We start from the raw sequence: 17,276 nt of genomic DNA, 5'->3' as shown, positions 1-17,276 counted from the left end.
CAATACAGACCTGCTGAGCTGGAACATGGCTTAATATTGGGCTTGTGGAATGGGCTACTCCACTGTCTCATGGGGACCAGATAGGATGGAATGAGATTAATGCAAGGGCATGATAGACAAGCGCTCCCCAAATGGCGGTTACTACACGTCCATCAAATATTGCCTTAGTGCCTGTTCCGTGCGCTGAGGGAATGGATGCCTGACTTGGTCCTTGAAGACGAGTAAGACATGTGGACCAAAAGCTTTGCCACAACATGGAAGCTGGTGGGACAAGTGCTGTGAGGGCCAAGAGGAGGAATAAATTACTTCCAGTTGTGGAGAGGCTTCGTGGAGGCTGTGCTATGCAAGGGAGGGAAAACAATCCGCGCGTGGAGACAGGCCGAGGTGGGAAGGCATGTGGAGGGAACCGTTCTGTACACAGAAGGACAGCTTGAGCAGAGGGAAGACACCGGGCAGACCGCAGGAGCTGGCTGGGAAAGGTGGGCTGGGTCCGGTGCTGGGGAAGCACACAGCTGCTCCCATCCCACCCCCGCAGAGGCCCTCGCTCTGCTGTGCGACCTCCGCTGCCCCACGCACCGCCAGCTGGGCTGCGGGCAGGCGCGGGAGCTTCCCCAGCTCTCCGGGGCCTCAGCCGGAAACCTGGATTCCAGAGGCGGAGGGTGGCACAGAGAAGAGCCAAAGCAAAGGAGCTCGGACTGCTCACCCCAAGAGGCATCAGTGTCTCAACCCTCAGGCGTTCCCGATGGGCCGGCCAGCCTAAATCAGGTCTCCTGTGGAAGCCAATGGAAAACCTCCTCAAGTTCATAGTCCCAGAGCCCACAGAAACAGACTCCTCCCATGATGGGTAAATCCAGAGGACACTGCCATCTTGTGGCCAAGAATCCCAGACACCATGAAGGCTGGGAGAGTCCCCGTGCCCCGGAGGGACCTCAAAGGCAGAAATGCCTGGACTTGTTTAATAATTTCATAATGGAACGAAAATTATGCTGGCACCCAGTTTCCCGTCAAAACCAAGTCTTATTTCTGGCTGCCACGTTCCCTGAGGTGCAGGTATTGTGTATTGTGCAGCTGAGGAGCTGCCCCTGGGGGACATTAGGTGGCTGGTCCAAGGTCAGAGGTGGCCAAGTACAGAGCCAGGTTTTACCCCAAGGTCCCCAGTCACTGCCCAATAAACGTTAAGGGTTAAAGCAGTGATTCTCAACACGTGGTTGCCAAGACCTTTCAGAAGGTACATGAGGTAAAAACTATTTTCATAAGATACTGTCCAATGAAATTTCCAGAATCAACTTGCTATGCAATGACCTCACCTGGTCCTGATGGCTGGCGTGGTGCACATCTGTGTGCTCTTGTTTCAAAAACCCATGTTTTAATTTCAAATATGGTATGGCTCATACGTAACCAAAAGCCCTTCAAGATGTTCAATAATTTTTAAGAGTGTAAATGGGTCTTAGGATGAAAAAGTTTGAGAACTGCTGGTTTAAAGGAATACTTTAAACAATAAAGTTGCACAAACTGAAACATTCCCTTTGTTTTGACATAGATGAATCAAGTCTGTGCTTGTGAGGCCCTAATTTTTAGGTTGGTTGGAATCCTCATTTTTAGGCTGACTGAAATTATAATCAACATCTTTGATTAATAAAAACACAAAAAAATATGTGAACAGAGTATTTACTGAATGATTTCTAACTGGCAAGCACTACTGTAAGTGATTTACATGAGTTGCCTCATCTAATCCCCACAAAGGCCACTTGCAAGAGGTTCTATTGTCGCATTTTATCCTGTGGACACGGAGAAGTGAACTGGCCCAGCGGAGAGGTACTTGTGCTTGGACTCTATCCCAGGCAGTCTGTCTTCCCTGCCTCTTCCCATTCTTCTGTCTTAAGATTTGACATTCACTTGATAGGACAAAAGTTTTTCAAAATATGGACTCTAAGAAAATCATGAAAAGAAATATCACCAATCTAACGCAACACCTTCACTTTATAGATGAGGAAAAGTGAGGCCCAGAGGGGTTAAGTGACTTGCAAAAGATCATACAGCAAATAATCAAAATCCACTGGGCTTCTTACTTCCAGCTGGGAGCTCTGAGAACTCCAACCCAAATAAGCATTGCAATTATCTCCTTCCTAGCAACGTGTGAGTATCACAGCATAGCACGTAAGCAACTACATCAAGACTACATAAGAGACAACATCTCCAACAAAAGCAGTTCGACTTTATTGCAGGAAAGCTAAGGAGGAGCAGGGCAAGTGAGGGGTCTCTGCAGAAACTGCCAACGTTGAGCAGGATTGCCAGGTACCCATCTGTCTGGAGGGCAGGAGAGGATCAGAGGCCTGGAAGAGATGAGATGTTAGGTGGAACAAAGACGCCATCTGCTGTGCATGTGGAAGCATTGCAGAAGCAAGGGCTCACTAAGAGGAAGTTGTAGCGGGTGAGCTGGGAAACCCAGGTGCTGGAGACCTAAAAGCCCAGTGTCTAGCCCTGCATGCTGCTCCCAAGTCTGTTATTCTCAGCTTGACTGGAACCCATTAACCTTGCTAAGCCAATCACTGCTGAGGGCCTCTTCTGGGGAGCTCCCAGGGCTAGTGGGACAGGACTCCCTCTCCTGTTTCAACTTACGCTTGAATAATGAACAAGATCACGAGCAAACAAATCTGCCATGAGCCAGATGATCAAGGTGACTTTATAACCAATAAACATTCTAGCTCTGGTTCCCAAAACTGGATTGAAATCAGTCATTGGTTAGGGGGGTTTAAAACAGACTCAAAGACGAGATGTCGCCTGGGTGTGTAGGGCAAAGTACTTGACTGGTGATTCTCGCCCAGTGCATGCATCCGAATTTCAGGGAGCCCTCCCACACTGCACGCAGTTACTAAGATATATGCAGATAAAATTATAGGATGTCTAGAATGTTCTGTGGAACAATGAGGGGGTGGGGCCATAGATAAAACAGTGATAGCAGTGACTGGACAATTATTGGAGCTGGGTGATGAGTACATGGGGAATCATCTTTACTACTCCAGTTGTAGATAGGTGAATATTCCTATGATTTAAAAAAAGCTAAAATACATAAAAACTAGTATGATAATTATCCAGCCATAAAAGGGAATGAAGTACTGACCCATGATACCGCTGAAATGAATCTTGAAAACAGGATGCTTAAGTGTAAGAAGCCAGACACAAAAAGTCACCTACTGTATGACTCCTTTTTTAAAATTATATTTTATTGATTATGCTATTACAGTTGTCTTGATTTTCCCCCCTTTGCTCCCCTCCACCCAGCACCGCCCCCCCTACTCCCTCAGGCAATCTCCGCACCATTGTTCATGTCCATGGTCATGCATATAAATTCTTTGGCTACTCCATTTCCTATGCTTTACATCCCTTTGGCTATTTGGTAACTACCTATTTGTACTTCTTAATCCCCTCCCATCTGGCAACTATCAAAACATTCTCCATAAACATGATTCTATCTCTGGTATTCTTGGTTGCTTAGTTTGATTTTCAGATTCATTTGCTGATAAATATGTATTTTTTTGCCATTTTATTGTTCATAGTTTTGATCTTCTTTTTCTTGAATAAGTCCCTTTAATATTTCAGATAATAATGGTTTGGTGATGACGAACTCCTTTAGTTTTTTCTTGTCTGGGAAGCTCTTTATCTGCTCTTTGATTCTACATGATAGCTTGGCTGCAGAGAGCAATCTTGGCTGTAGGTCCCTGTTTCATGACTTTTGACTATTTCTTGCCAATCCCTTCTAGCCTGAAAAGTTTCTTCTGAGAAATCAGCTGACAATCTCAAGGGAATTCCCCTGTAAATAATTTCCTTTCTCTTGCTGCTTTTAAGATTCTCTCTTTATCATTAACCTTTGGCATTTTAATTATGATGTGTCTTGGAGTGGGCCTCTTTGCATCCATCTTGTTTGGGACTATCTGTTCTTCTTGGACTTGTATGTCTAGTTCCTTCACCAAATTAGCAAAGTTTTCTTTCATTATTTTTTCCAAATAGATTTCCTATTTCTTGCTCTTTCTCTTCTCCTTCTGGCACCCCTGTTTTGCCTGGGGCACCCTGCCTAAGCTATAAAGCAACCTGAGATGGCTGCTACTTGTGCTGGGCTTGGAGATTCCCAGGGGAAGCCAAGCCTCGAATCTAAGCTGGCTGTTGCTAGAGCTGGGCCTGGGGCTCACTGAGGCCAACTGTTGTTTACTTGATAGAATTTAATGAGTTGTAAAGTGAGCCAAGACAAGCCACATGGAAAAGTAGCTTGGGTGGGCCCATAAGTTGGGTGGGGCAGAGTCTCTGGGGATCTCCAAAGCAGGTCCAACAGTGTTAGCCAGGTTGGTGGAGTCTCAGATATGGCACCACCTTGCTGGCTCTGTGGGGGGAGGGTTTAGAAAAGGGACGATGTCCTCTTTTCACCTTGATGCCAGGCACTTCATTTCCTCCCTGTATATCACTGGTGCCTTTCAAGCTGCTACCCTGGTGCTGGGGCTCAGAGGGAGTGAGTCTGGTTAGGTGAGTCCATGTGTGGGTTCTTTAAGAGGAACTGCTTGGGGCTCCCGCAGCTTCTTCCACCAACTCAATTGTTGATGGGTTTTGCAGCCAGAAAATGTGGGGACTTATCTTCCTGGCACTGGAACCCTGGGCTGGGGGGCTGGCGTGGGGCTGGGATTCCTTGCTCCAAAGATATCCCTCCCAAATTTTTATTCATGACACATGGGTGAGGGACCAGCCTGTTCTGCATCTGTGCCCCTCCTACCAGTTTGGATGGATGTGGTTTCTTTTAATTCTGTAGTTGTCAGACTTCCATTTAACTCAATTTCTGATAGTTCTGCGTGATGGTGGTTCTATATTTTAGTTGTAATTTTGATGTGGTTGTGCGAAGAAGCAAGCCATGTCTGTCTACACTGTTGTCCTGACTGCAAGTATGACTCCTTTTCTATGAAAAGTCCAGAATAAGTGAATCCAGAGAGGCAAAGAGTAGATGTGCATGGTGGCAGGGTGGGGGGGGGGTCCCTGGGGAGGGCTTAATGGGGGTACAGGGAATTTTTCTGACATGATGAAACTTTTGAAACTAGGGAGAGGTGGTGATTGTACAACATTGTGAATATACTAAGTGTCCACGAATGGCACACTAGATGGTGGTTAATTTCATGTTATGTGAATTTCACCTCAATTTTAAAAAATACTATGAGACAAACATGAAACCAAGCTTGGTTTACAACCAGCAGGTATTACATTGTTAGTTAAGCAAAATTCACATGCCTAGGCCAGGAGATTCCAATTCTCTGTCTACATGGGAGCTCACCCATGTGTATAACCAGCTCAGGCAGGTTTCTCTCTTCCCTCCCTCCATCCATCCCCTCTCACCAGAGGGCTTTCCCCTCATCCTCCCACAAAACCCTAGTGATGCAGGAGTAAGTGCGAGCACTGGTCTGCAACATGCTGGAGCCCTCAGCCTCTCTGAGACAACCCTTCATTTTCAGAGGGATTTCACGGGAACCCCTGCCAGGCAGGGAAGCAGGGGAGAGGGTGGAGCCCCGTTTTTGCCGACGGAGAGACTGAGTCTCCAGCATGTAAGCTCAGGCATGCAATGAGGGCAGGGCTGTGATTCTGATTATTCATCCTGTGCTCATCCTGAACTTGAGTTGCATCCATGGATGGAAAGGGGATGAGGAAAACAGACACATCTGACATCTCATGATTTGCACGTGAGGTCATTATATACTCAGTCCACTGCCCTGGCTCAGACTCCAGCGGAACCTGTAGGAAGGGGGCTGTGCTCGCAGGGGACTGACATGGCCCAGCAGTCAGTCGTAAGCTGGCTGCCTCTGCCTGGGGGCCCTCCGCGGGCCCAGTCAGGGGACACTGCCATCAGCCACTGCAGACCCCCGATTCCGGAGGCCTCTCACCCTGCCTCTGCCGGGCGCCTGTGTGGGGCGTTAGTCACACCACGTCCCCTCTCCAGGCCTCACTGTCCTCCATTAGAGTGAGACCACAGGGATGTGGCAATCGCTGCAATTCCCACATCAAATGCACTGTATGGGCAGCGACAGCTGGGGGGAGGGCGGGGCGTGAAGGAGCCCGGCACAGAGGGAACACTGGGTGGGTGAGCGAGGCCTGCCCCGGTGCCCTAGGGAAGAGTGCAGGCACAGGGCCACTTGTCTGCCTCCTGGATTATGTAAAATCAGCGGGAATAGCCAGCTTAGACACCTGACCGTTTTGCACCAGTCAGAATGAACTCACCTGGTTGGTGCCCACAGGCAAGAGGCCAGGGCACAGGTGTTAGCTCTGATGGGACAGTCAACTGACCAAAGCAAGAGACACACAGTTCAGGGTCATATGCCCCAAATGTAAACTTGGCTGGTCACAAAATGCACCCACGTGTCATAAAAGGGGTCCTGGGAGACATTCCATAGTGCAGTCTCTACTCACAAGGGCTGTGAGGGCTCCCTGGACATGGGATTTGCATTAGATAATCAGCTATTCTGCCGCAGTGCTGGGGCCTCACCCACCTGCCCACTTTGGTCCATCCTGCGGGCCGGAGGTCCAGGCCCTCGCTATTTGGGGCCGACGTAGGTAACAGTCTTCCCTGTTTTCTTCAGGGTCTCCAGCAGAGCATCCACGCTGTGCTCAGAGTCGATGCAAACCTTCTTGTTGGGCAGGTCGATCTCAAACTGAATACCTGCAGGAAGAGGAAGTGGAGTGAGGGTGTGGGCCTCGGGAACAGAGACCCTCACCGTTAGAGCGAGAAAGAGCTCAGGCTCTGAAGTCCTTATTCACAACTACTCTTCCGCTCTTCTCTGGCCCAGGGATCAGGAAACTTCCCCGTAAGACTGTAGTGTGCTGACCCCTGCTCTAGATTTGCAAAAGCAATAGAGACAAAGCATTGAAAAAAAAGGGCAAACATTTCCGATAAAGTTGAAGGTATTAAGGCCCCTACTCTCTTCACCTTCTAGAGATCACCCCAAATACTGTGGCATCTACCCAGTCTTTTTCCCGATCAGACAAATGGAAAATAACTCCCCTAAATGGCATCATACTGCAGAAACAGGTCCCGCAATATTTCACGTTCCAATGGCCAGGATATCTTGCCATTTTAGCATACACAGACTTACTATACTCTTTTTTTTTAACAGCTACGCCACGATCCATAATGTGGATGTGCCGTACGCCTACCCAGTCCCCTGCGGAAGGACACTGAGGTTGCTTCCAGTTTCTCCCTCTCACCACAACAATGACATGGTCAACGTACCTGAACATATCTTGTAAAACCTGTGAAAACATTTCTGTACCGTGAATTCACAGAATGCAAATTGGGGGGCAACAGACTGGCACCTTTTCAATGTTAATTGATATTGCAAAATTGTCCTCTTCAAGGGCTGTGCCATTAAAAGCCCCCCAGCGGCACAAGGGAATACGCTGACTGGGTCTTACTGAGACAGCAGAACGCACAGGGAAGGCTCTTCATAGGTTCTAGATGTGGCTTCACCACTGACTTCTGGGTCCTGCCCATTACAGGCCTCAGATTCCCCATCTGTACTGAAGGAGTTGGGGTTGGCCAGCCCCTATGGTCTTTCCAAGTTCAAGTACACCGTTAGTCTGTGATTCCTCTGGCCCAGGACTGCTCATCTAGGGCCACAAGCAACTCGAAGCCCTTCTGACCCTTTTCGAGTGGGGAGAGTAGTGAAAGGCAGGGAGAAACCTGCCCAAGTTCAGGGCAGATCCCCCTGCATCAGGCAAGGGGCCTTAAAAAGCACATGGCACAAGGTTTAATCATAATGGCTGAATTTGTAGTGAATGGATACCTGGAGTGGGTGGGTGTTACAATGTATCCGTGCTGCACTCTGCCTTTTAGTCTCTGGGTTCAGGAGTGTCTCCCTCCTCTGGCATCATAGAGCTGGAAGGGGCTCTGGGACTATCTAACACAGTGGATTTCAAATTGTGTTCCTTGCAGCCCAGGTTTCTGGGAAGGTGTCTTCGAGCTGTTAAAAAGCAGTCCCACCCTTGTTTCATCCAGACAGTGCCACTCTCTACGTGAGGGGCTTCTGAGCAGAAGTCCACTCCAAGTATCCACGGCAAAAGCCGAAACAGACTGACTTTCCCACATGATAGCCGGGGAGACTCGGGCCTGTGGGGGAGCGGCCACAGTCATGTGACACGTCAGCAGCCAGGATCTTTCCACAATATCCTCATTCCACAGATGGAACGTGCAGCTCAGAAAACTGGTTTAAATGCTAATAAGATCACACCTAATGGGAACCCCTTGAAAATTCAGGGTTATTATTATACAGGGTTTAAAAAATAAAAATCTGCCCTGGCTGGTGTGCCTTGGTGGATTGAATGCAGGCCTGCGAACCAAAAGGTCTCTGGGTTGACTCCCAGTCAGGGCACGTGCCTGGGTTGCGGGCCAGGTCCCCAGCTGGGGGCATGCGAGAAGCAACTGATGGATATATCTCTTGAACATGGAGGTTTCACTTCCTATCTATCTCCCTCCCTCCCCGTCTCTCTGAAAATAAATTAAAAAAAGAAAAAAGAAAAGAAAATCTTAGAAAACTGACTGGCCCAGCACTACGAGAATTCTGACTGCAGCTCAGTCATTACCTCATGGAGCACCAGGGCCAGACCACAGCCCTTTCAGGGCCTCAGTTTCCCCAGCTCAGAGTTGAGGCGGCTAGAAGAGAATAATTGTTTTCTTTTTCTTTTTAACAGGATTTTTATTTATTTATTTTTAGAGAGGGGAAGGGGAGGAGAGAGGGAGAGAAACATCAGTGTGTGGTTGCCTCTCATGCACTCCCTACTGGGGACCTGGCCAGCAACCCAGGCATGTGCCCTGACTGGGAATTGAACCAGCGACCCTTTGGTTCACAGGCCATCACTCAATTCACTGAACCACACCAGCCAGGGCTAGTTTTCTAAATATATCCAAAAGAGGTGCCTTAGGAGTTCTACACATGACTGATTCAAATTGTTACATTTAAAACATATTAATGGAGATAATGATGCTATATCTCTCTGGAGGTTATCAACATGCTAACTAGTACTGACAGAGCTCTGGAACTAGACGGGAAGGCCAAATCCCAGCTCTGCCACTTACTGGCTGTGTGACCTCAGTCAAGTTACTTCTCTGAACTTCAGTGCCCTCCTGCTATAGTGGAGACAGTCAAAGAAGCTACCTAAACGGTTTTGAAAAATAAATGAAAAAACCACCAAGCAGAGTAATTGGCACATGTGAAGTACTCAATGCATATTAGTTTTACTGTTATTATCAGCTTAAACTCAAGCTTCTCCTGCTTCATGTCTGCATGCATTTGAACCTGACACAAAGTTTTTCGGTCTCCCCCCCCGCCCCCCCACAACTGAGGGCCACCTACTCACCTCCTAGCTTGTTGAGGACCCGAGTGACTGCATTAGAGCAGCCTTCACAAGTCATGTCTACAGAGAACTCGTGCTTCTGAAACAAACAAAGGGGACTGTGAGTCAAGTCCTGCAGAGAGGCCCACACCCCCCACCAGCAGGCAGCCCACTCAAGGGCCAAGACAAGGGGCAGAGACGCAGGGCGACTCCTGGCGGTCACAAGACACACAAGCTGTTTGGGGCCCCACTCTCTTCATCGGTAAAGTGGAGTAACGAAGGATTTCTCTACCTCACAGGCTGTGGTGTTAAATGAGATAATCCCTATAACTCCTTTAGCAGAGTCTGGCACGCAGTGAGTTGAATCAGCTGGGGAGCTAGTTTATAATGTTGGTTTCTAGTCTCACCTTCCAAATCCTGATTCTTAGGCCATGCGGCTATCTCAGCACCATCAGCTCTGGCAAGGGTGGACGCCCATCCTCTGAGCCATACTGATCTGGTGGTTTAATGCCTCAGAAGATCGCTTTCTGTATTACAGTCTCCGAGGAGCTTGCAAAAACTATAAGTTCTGACCAGCAAGTGTGGGCTGGGGCGTCTAGGATGGCTAGAAAGCTTCCCTGGTGATCCTGATATATCGTGACTACTGTTCATTTTTTAAAACTTTTTAAATTTTTTTATTTTTAAGTCATGTTTATTCTATTACAGTTTCTCAATTTTTCCCTTTGCCCTCCTCCACCCTTCCCACTCTGTCCCCTGCTCCCGCAGTCAATTCTCACTCTGTTGTCCATGTCCATCGGTCATTCATACATGTTCCTTGTCTAGTCCCTTCTCCTTTCCACCATTGTCCCCTTTCCCCAGCCCCTCTGGTCACTTTTAGTCTGCTCCATGTTTCCATGCCTGTGGTTTATTTTGTTCGTTAGTTTATTTTGTTGAATAGATTCCACTTATAGGTGAGATCATATGGTGTTTGTCTTTCACCGACTGGCTTATGTCACTGAGCATAATAGTCTCCAGTTCCATCCATGCTGTCGCAAGAGGTAGGAGTTCCTTCTCTTTCTTTCTTTCTTTTTTTAAATGCAGATTGATTTTATTTATGTTTTTAAATGTCAAAACCCATTATAAAATATTAAAAAATTTAAATCCATTATAAAGTCTCAGCAATTAAAACATGACTCTAGCACAGAAATAATCAGGTAGATTGATGAAATAAAATGAGTATTCTAAAAACAAATGTATATATCTAACAATGTAATATATGAGTAAATTGATATTTCAAATCAATGGCGAAATAAGGCTTATTCAACAAATAAGGTGCATGAACCACTATTACTTGAAATAAAACAAATATAGAGCCCTATTTCACATATTATAAAAAAAAATCAGGTGAGTTAAAAATCAATATGCAAAATCTAAGGAGTTTTAGGAGAAAATACAAAATAATATTTTTCTTACCCTGAAGTAAAATATTCAAACCCAAGAGCTATAAAGTAAAATATTGACAATATGACTATATTAAACATTTAAGACTATACAGTGATATTCATGTAAAAAGAGTTAAAGGACAAGTAATAGAATAGGAAAGTATTTGCAACACATCTAAAAAGGGTTAATAATTTGGGTTTCTTTTTTAGGGTAAAAATTCTACATTTAGTCAAAAAATGGATAAAGAATACCAAAAAGTCATTTAAAGCTTTTTAAAAATAATAGAAATAGGCAAGAAATATACAAAAACAGGTTTGGTTTCAACAAATAATAAAATAACAATTAATATAACACATCACTGTCACAATCAGATTAGTAAGTATTAAAAATACTGGTAATATCAAGTATTGGTGACTGTGAAAGGAACTGGGTATTCATAGACTCTTTTCCTTCATCTCCTTAAAGTAGTCCCTTTAGCATATTTTGCAATGCTGGGTTGATGGAGATGTATTCTTTTAGCTTTCTTTTGTCTGGGAAATGCCATATTTCGCCTTCCATTTTAATTGAGAGCCTTGCTGGGTAGAGCAGTCTCGGTTGCAGGCCTTTGCTTTTCATTACTTGGAATATTTCTTGCCATTCTCTTCTGGCTTGTAGTGTTTCTGTTGAGAAGTCAGCTGCTAGCTGTACCAGGGCTCCCTTATGTTACTTTCTCTTTCTCCCTTGCTGCCTTTAGGATTCTCTGTTCGTCTTTGATATTTGCCATTTTAATTGTGATATGTCTTGGAGTTGGCCTCATTGGGTTTCTCTTGAATAGGACCCTCTGTGCTTCCTGGACTTGTGTGACTTTTTCTCTCCTCAAATTAGGGAAGTTTTCCATCACTGCTTTTTCAAACAGGTTCTCTATTCCTTTCTCCTCATCTTCTTCTTCTGGTATCCCTATTATATGGATATTGTTACGTTTTCAGGTTGTCCTGAATTTCCTTAAATGCCCATTCATTCTTTTTGAGTCTTTTTTCATTTTCTTGCTCTTTCTGGGAGGCTTTTTCTACCTTATCCTCCAGCTCGCTGATTCGATCCTCTGCTTCATCTAGCCTGCTTTTGATTCCGTCTACTGTGTTCTTCAATTCAGAAATTTTATTCTTCATTTCCTTTCTTCTCTTATTGATAGTTTCTAGGTCCTTTTCCATGCTGATGTAGTTTGCAATAATCTGCTCAGTTTTCTGTAGTGTTTTGTAATTCTCACTGAGCTCACTGAGCTTTGTTAGAATCATTATTTTGAACTCAGTATCTGATCATTTACTTCCCTCTATTTCATTTAGTTTTCTTTCTGGGATTTCCTCCCTTCCTTTTGACTGGGGGGTGTTTCTTTTTCTCCCCATTATTTGTGAGACTCTTGTTTTTTGCTTCTGCTTCTTAAATTGATGTCTTGATTTCCTGATTTTGTGGTGTGTACATCTATGGGAGGAGACCATTGTTTTTTCTTTTTGTATCTGCCTCTCATGATGACAGATGTTGAACAGACTTAGCAGTCTGTTCGAGACTTTCTGGAATCCACTGTCTGTGGCTGTCTCCTTCAGCTGTTAATCTAGTCACTCTGCACTCAGCAGGCCTGCATAGACACCATAGGGTGGGGCAGGGTCCCTTCTGGGGGTGGGGTAATTTGGTCCTCTCCTGTTGCTCCTACTCAGGAGAATGGTCTGCCTGAGCCAGATGGCTGCTGCTGTATGGGGGATGAGTCAGCACCGGGATCCTGCCAGCTACTCTCTGTTCTCTCCCCAAAACCTCCATCTCCAGTCTCTCCTCAAGTGCCTCTAGATCACTCTGTGCCCCCTTTAGCCAGGGATCTACTATCTGTAGCTGCCACTCTGTACTCAGCCGTCAGGCTTTAGCACCACTGGGCCCGGGCAGAGTCCCTCCTGGGGGCGGGGCTATTGTGTCCTCTCGCATTGCTCCCGTTCAGGGGTGTGGTCTGCCTGAACAAGATGGCTGCTGCTGTATGGGGGATGAGTCAGCACTGGGATCCTGCCAGCTACTCTCTCAGATCTCTCTCCAAAGCCTCCTTCCCCAGTCTCTCTTCAGGCATCTCTAGCCCACTCTGCCCCCACCTTTGCCGGAGACCATGGTAAGTGGCTGCAAATAAAAATTTATGTGTTGGCCCTTTAAAAGGCTCTTTGTGTCTCTGGCAGAGAGCAACCCTGCCACTTTTCACAGCTGGTTGTTATCTGTGTACTTTTTGGGCTCTGGTGCCGTAGGCTGGAGATCCCCACTTATGGTTTAGACCCTGCTCTTCTCAAAGGGATCCAACTGGCCATTTCAATATCCTTCTGGTGCTGCTGCCTGCCTTCTTGAGTCTCTACCACACTCCTTACCAGTTAGGTTGTGCTAAAGCTGATTCTTCTGTCTGTCCAAGGTTATAAGGCTCCTCTCTCACTACTGTTCAGTTGTTCATTCCAGGTGATCTCTCCACAATTTAGTTGTAATTCCAGATTGGTCCTGGAAGGAGGTCAGTGTGACTTCCACTCACTCCTCTGCCATCTTGATTTCTCTATTGTGGCCACTGTTCTCATCCAAATGCTAATTCTCAGAGGCATCACCTAACTGCTAGAAAGGGAGTGGATTTGCATGCACTCCCAGGGAGTTCAAGGACAGATCAATAAGGGAACCCAGGCTCCTGGACGCTTCATGCAGGCTTGACATGCTACAGCCTGCAAGATATCTAATAAACTAAGCTCCCAGGAGACAGGGGCTTTGTTCAGTTCATTGCTGTATCCTCAAGACAGGCACACTTCAGAGATATTGTGAGTCCGATTCCAGAGCACCGCAATATAGTGGGTTTCTCCATAAAGCAAGCTGGTGCTTTATCATCTTTTGCTGGTGGAGTGTTTTGCTTTTAATTTGTTTAAAAAAAAACAAACCCAACACCCCACCCCCATTTGTGGAGGGCAACAAAGCTAACTGCAGATAAAACCAGGTACATCTGTACTTGTAACAGACCACATGGTTAGCAAATTCTAAGGTATTACTATTGGTCCTTTAAGAAAGTCTACTGACTCCTGGTCTAGAACAAACAACAGATGGTCAAGATTTGTCAGTGGTTTGCAAATCTATACCCATTCTAAGGTTTAAAGGGTTTGCAAGACTGATGTAAGACCTACATCTACTGTGTACCCACTATGTACTCAATGTTCTTTATCTGGTACCTGAGAGTCCTCTCCCAGCCTGGAAAGGGAGCTAGACACCTTATTTCACTCAGGGGTTAATTAAAATGCCCATAGTCACATGGTGAGCATGTGCTGAGGCTGGGATGTGAACCCAGGCTTTCCTGGCTCCTGGGACACCCTGCTGGTTCTGGACCAGCAAGCAGCACTGCCACGCCTGCAACCCTGACTCTCAGCAAGACCTCTGAGAGTGGGAACACCTTGTGAAGTAGCATGAGTTTTTGCTGCCCAAGGACCTAAAGTCAACAGACATCTGAAGCTTCCTGCTGTGCAGACTATAGACAGCAGGTTTCCTTCCAACTTCCACAGCACACAGGTCAGAAGCCAGAAGGTGGCTTCTGGGTGGTAAACATGACACTTCAGTGTTCTCCTCCTCTACCTCTGAGTTGAAAAAGTAAAGTAGGGGGTGGTGGAAAACCTACTTAACCAACAGAGTAAGCCATGCTCCACAGGGAATCCCAAGACTAGCCCACCAATGAACGCTTGACCTTGTGCAGTTCCAGCCCCTCAGAGCCTCTGCTCTGGGACCTCTAAAAACGGGTCCTTTAAAGTTGATGAAAAAGTCTGATCAAAATTGCACTCTTCCTTCACAGACTCTCAGACTTGGCAAGGCAGGAATGGAGTGGAGTCACCCTGTCCAGCTCCTCTCAGTCAAGGAATTCTTTCTCAGCTATCCAGGACAGTCAGTCTTTGAATTCCCTGAATAAGGGAGAGTTTTACTACTAATAGCATTTGAGAGACTTCTCCGTGCCAGCCATTGTCCTAAGCACCTTCTATGAATTACATTGGTTAATCATTATAACCCCATGAGTAAGTCATTATTATTATCCTTTCTTAACAAATGAGGAAGTTGAGTTTCACAGGTTAGGTCACTAAACGTGGCACAGCCAGCGAGTGGCAGGGCCTAGACCGGACATAGTCTCAAAAGCCTGAACTCTTCACCACTGCAGTCCTTGTTAACATGGGGTTTGAAATCTGCTTGCTGTAGTTCTCCCTTACTTGTCCTAGGTCTACACAATGGCTCCTATTCCTTGTGGACTCCCTATGGCAGTGGCTGTGCCGAATAATTTCCTGGCATTTGCCCAGTTCAAACTAACAACAGTCCTGGCAGGTCAGTTTTTATCCCCATTCTACAGATGAGGAAATCAAGGCAGGGAGAAGTAAAGCAGCTTAATCAAGGTCACCTGGTAGGCAAGCAGGGGCACAGATTTCCAGAAAGGTTTACGAGATTCCACGCGTCTGAGAAACCTCTCAGGAGACAGTCTTCCCCTTCCAGTTCTGATGGCAGGCCCTCTCCTAAATCCTCCTTCCTTCAGCTGTTCGTCTCGTGACCTGGCACCCAGTGCCCTCCTCACACCGATCATCCCCTCTGGAGGGTCTTTTGTTTGTCTAAATCCCCAGAAGTGAACAGAGGATAGTGATCCTCAAGCTGGCCTTCCTCCACTGCCACCCTGCGCCCCCAACAAAAGCCTGGTGGCCTCCGCTATCCAGTCTCGGTGTGATGAATGCCATCCACTAACACTATCATGGGCAGATTTGTTGAACTGGGAGGGCCGGTGCTGTCAAGTTCTTAGTCCATACTTCATGTGTCTGAGGCTGTGTCCCAAGGCATTTGGCAAGATCCAAGGAAAATGACACCTGCAATGTTTGTGGCTTGGCCCAGGGGACCTCTGGCTCACCTGTCAGCTTCCCCAAAGCTAGGATGCTAAGACACAGGGCACCTGTGAGACACCTCTGAGTACTCACTTGGAGCAGAATGGTGAGCTAGCCCCCTGCCCCCCCAGGGGAAAGTGCTAAAGGCCAGGACCCAATTGGGATGCAGCTGGGATCACAACTTCCTCCCAAGCCAACTGACTACTTTTGTCAGCACTTACCACGGGGTGGCCAGGCCAGGAGAGGCTGGGAGTCTGAAGATAAGGGAATTAGTCCTGGTTCCATCCACCTCCCAACAAGACCTTGTGTAAATTATGGGCTTTGGGGTTTTTTTTAATTTGCAGAAAGCTTGCTTCCTTCCTTCCTCCCTCCCTCCTTTCCTTTTTTAAAATTATAAGAGAAAATTTATTTAGACAGTTACAGAGCTGAGCCAGCTGGGCTTCCAAAACAAGTTACAGAAGCAAAAGAAGGGCCCTAGGAGCTTAGAAGAGAGGACAAAGATAACAAGCCTGGGGTGGGGAGGTGAAGAGGTAGGGAAAGGCGGGGGTGTGCTCCTGAGAGGGAAAGTGCACCAAAAGGCCTTAATTTCTTATCTACCAGATATTTGCAGTGAGACTGAGTGAGCTGCAAAGACTGGTGAAGACCTGCTCAGTTCTCCCCAAACTCTGCCTCTGAGCAAAAGGAGACTTTGGGCAGGTCCCTGAACCTCTCTGGGGCTCCTGGGTTCAGGTTCAGAAAGTGACTGGTAACCCACTGTCTCCATTCAGTGTCGCCCAGTACTTACCTGAAAGTCGGCCACAGTGGGCAGGGGAAGGGAAGAAAAACAGGGACCTCTGAAAACCCTCCCGGTCCACTAGGCCCTAGCCACCCCTCCCCCGCCCCTCTTTCAAGGCCAGCTCCGCAGAAGTGCACCCAGGCGGAAGGCGCAGGGACTAGGGAGTCCTAGTTCCCACTCGCCATCCACTCCCTGTGTGATCGCGGGCTCCTCTCTGCCCTGCCCTGGGTCTCAGTTTCCCCGTCTATGCAGGGCAGATCTGGGCCAGTCATCGCTGGAGGCCTTGCAGTTCCGATGTTCCAAAGCCTGACTTTTACCTAAAACCCGCTTTCACTATAGACTTTCCGGAGCTTCGCAGAAGCAGGGGCTGGGGTGGGGAGGGCTGAGAAGGGGCAATAGCTCCCGGCGCGGCCTGTGCCCTGGAAGAGCGACATCTGGCCAGGTAACTGTGCAGCCGAGGCTCAACCAGGGGGCCGCAGACCTACGCGGGGCAGGGGCGGTGTCCGGGCGGACACTTACCGGCATGGCTGAAGGGACCGTGGGTGGCGACGGTAGCGACGCTTCTCCTGGTTCTGAGCAGTGGCGCTGCCGGGTTTCCAGGCTTGCGCGCCCTGGGGAGCCGCCCCCGCAGGCCACGCCCCGCCCCCTCCGCCCAGCCGGGAGTGGGCCCCACCCACCCGACCCTAGGGCCGCCCGGTCACTCTGCCTTTTCCGGTGGGCGTGGCCTGGGACACACTCGCTTCCGAGCGAGGTGGTGCAACCTGCTGGGCTGGCCTGTACCTCCGGTCGGCACCTTGTGGACTGCAGGCTCTGTTTCAGGCTCGTATTAGGGGCTTTGGGAATACAAGGGCCCC

The 17,276-nt window shown here is 47.6% G+C and overlaps 1 protein-coding gene across 1 annotated transcript; it reads right to left on the bottom strand.

Moving 5' to 3' along the window:
* Nucleotides 1–2,197: 2,197 nt before the first annotated feature.
* Nucleotides 2,198–17,058, bottom strand: ATOX1 (antioxidant 1 copper chaperone). The gene is made up of 4 exons (XM_054567912.1): nt 16,942–17,058; nt 9,379–9,454; nt 6,516–6,685; nt 2,198–2,333 (listed from the first exon to the last, which is right to left on the bottom strand). Exons 1-3 carry the CDS (start codon nt 16,945–16,947, stop codon nt 6,561–6,563), a joined length of 207 nt encoding a protein of 68 aa, XP_054423887.1. The 5' UTR covers nt 16,948–17,058; the 3' UTR covers nt 2,198–2,333; nt 6,516–6,560.
* Nucleotides 17,059–17,276: the final 218 nt, after the last annotated feature.

This window comes from Pteronotus mesoamericanus, unplaced genomic scaffold, assembly GCF_021234165.1.
Source record: "Pteronotus mesoamericanus isolate MK-2021 breed Mesoamerican mustached bat unplaced genomic scaffold, CSHL_Meso_final contig_2, whole genome shotgun sequence".
Classification (NCBI taxonomy): domain Eukaryota; kingdom Metazoa; phylum Chordata; class Mammalia; order Chiroptera; family Mormoopidae; genus Pteronotus; species Pteronotus mesoamericanus.
Note: the sequence above shows the minus strand (reverse complement) of the source record. Positions and strands in the feature narration are given on the sequence as shown.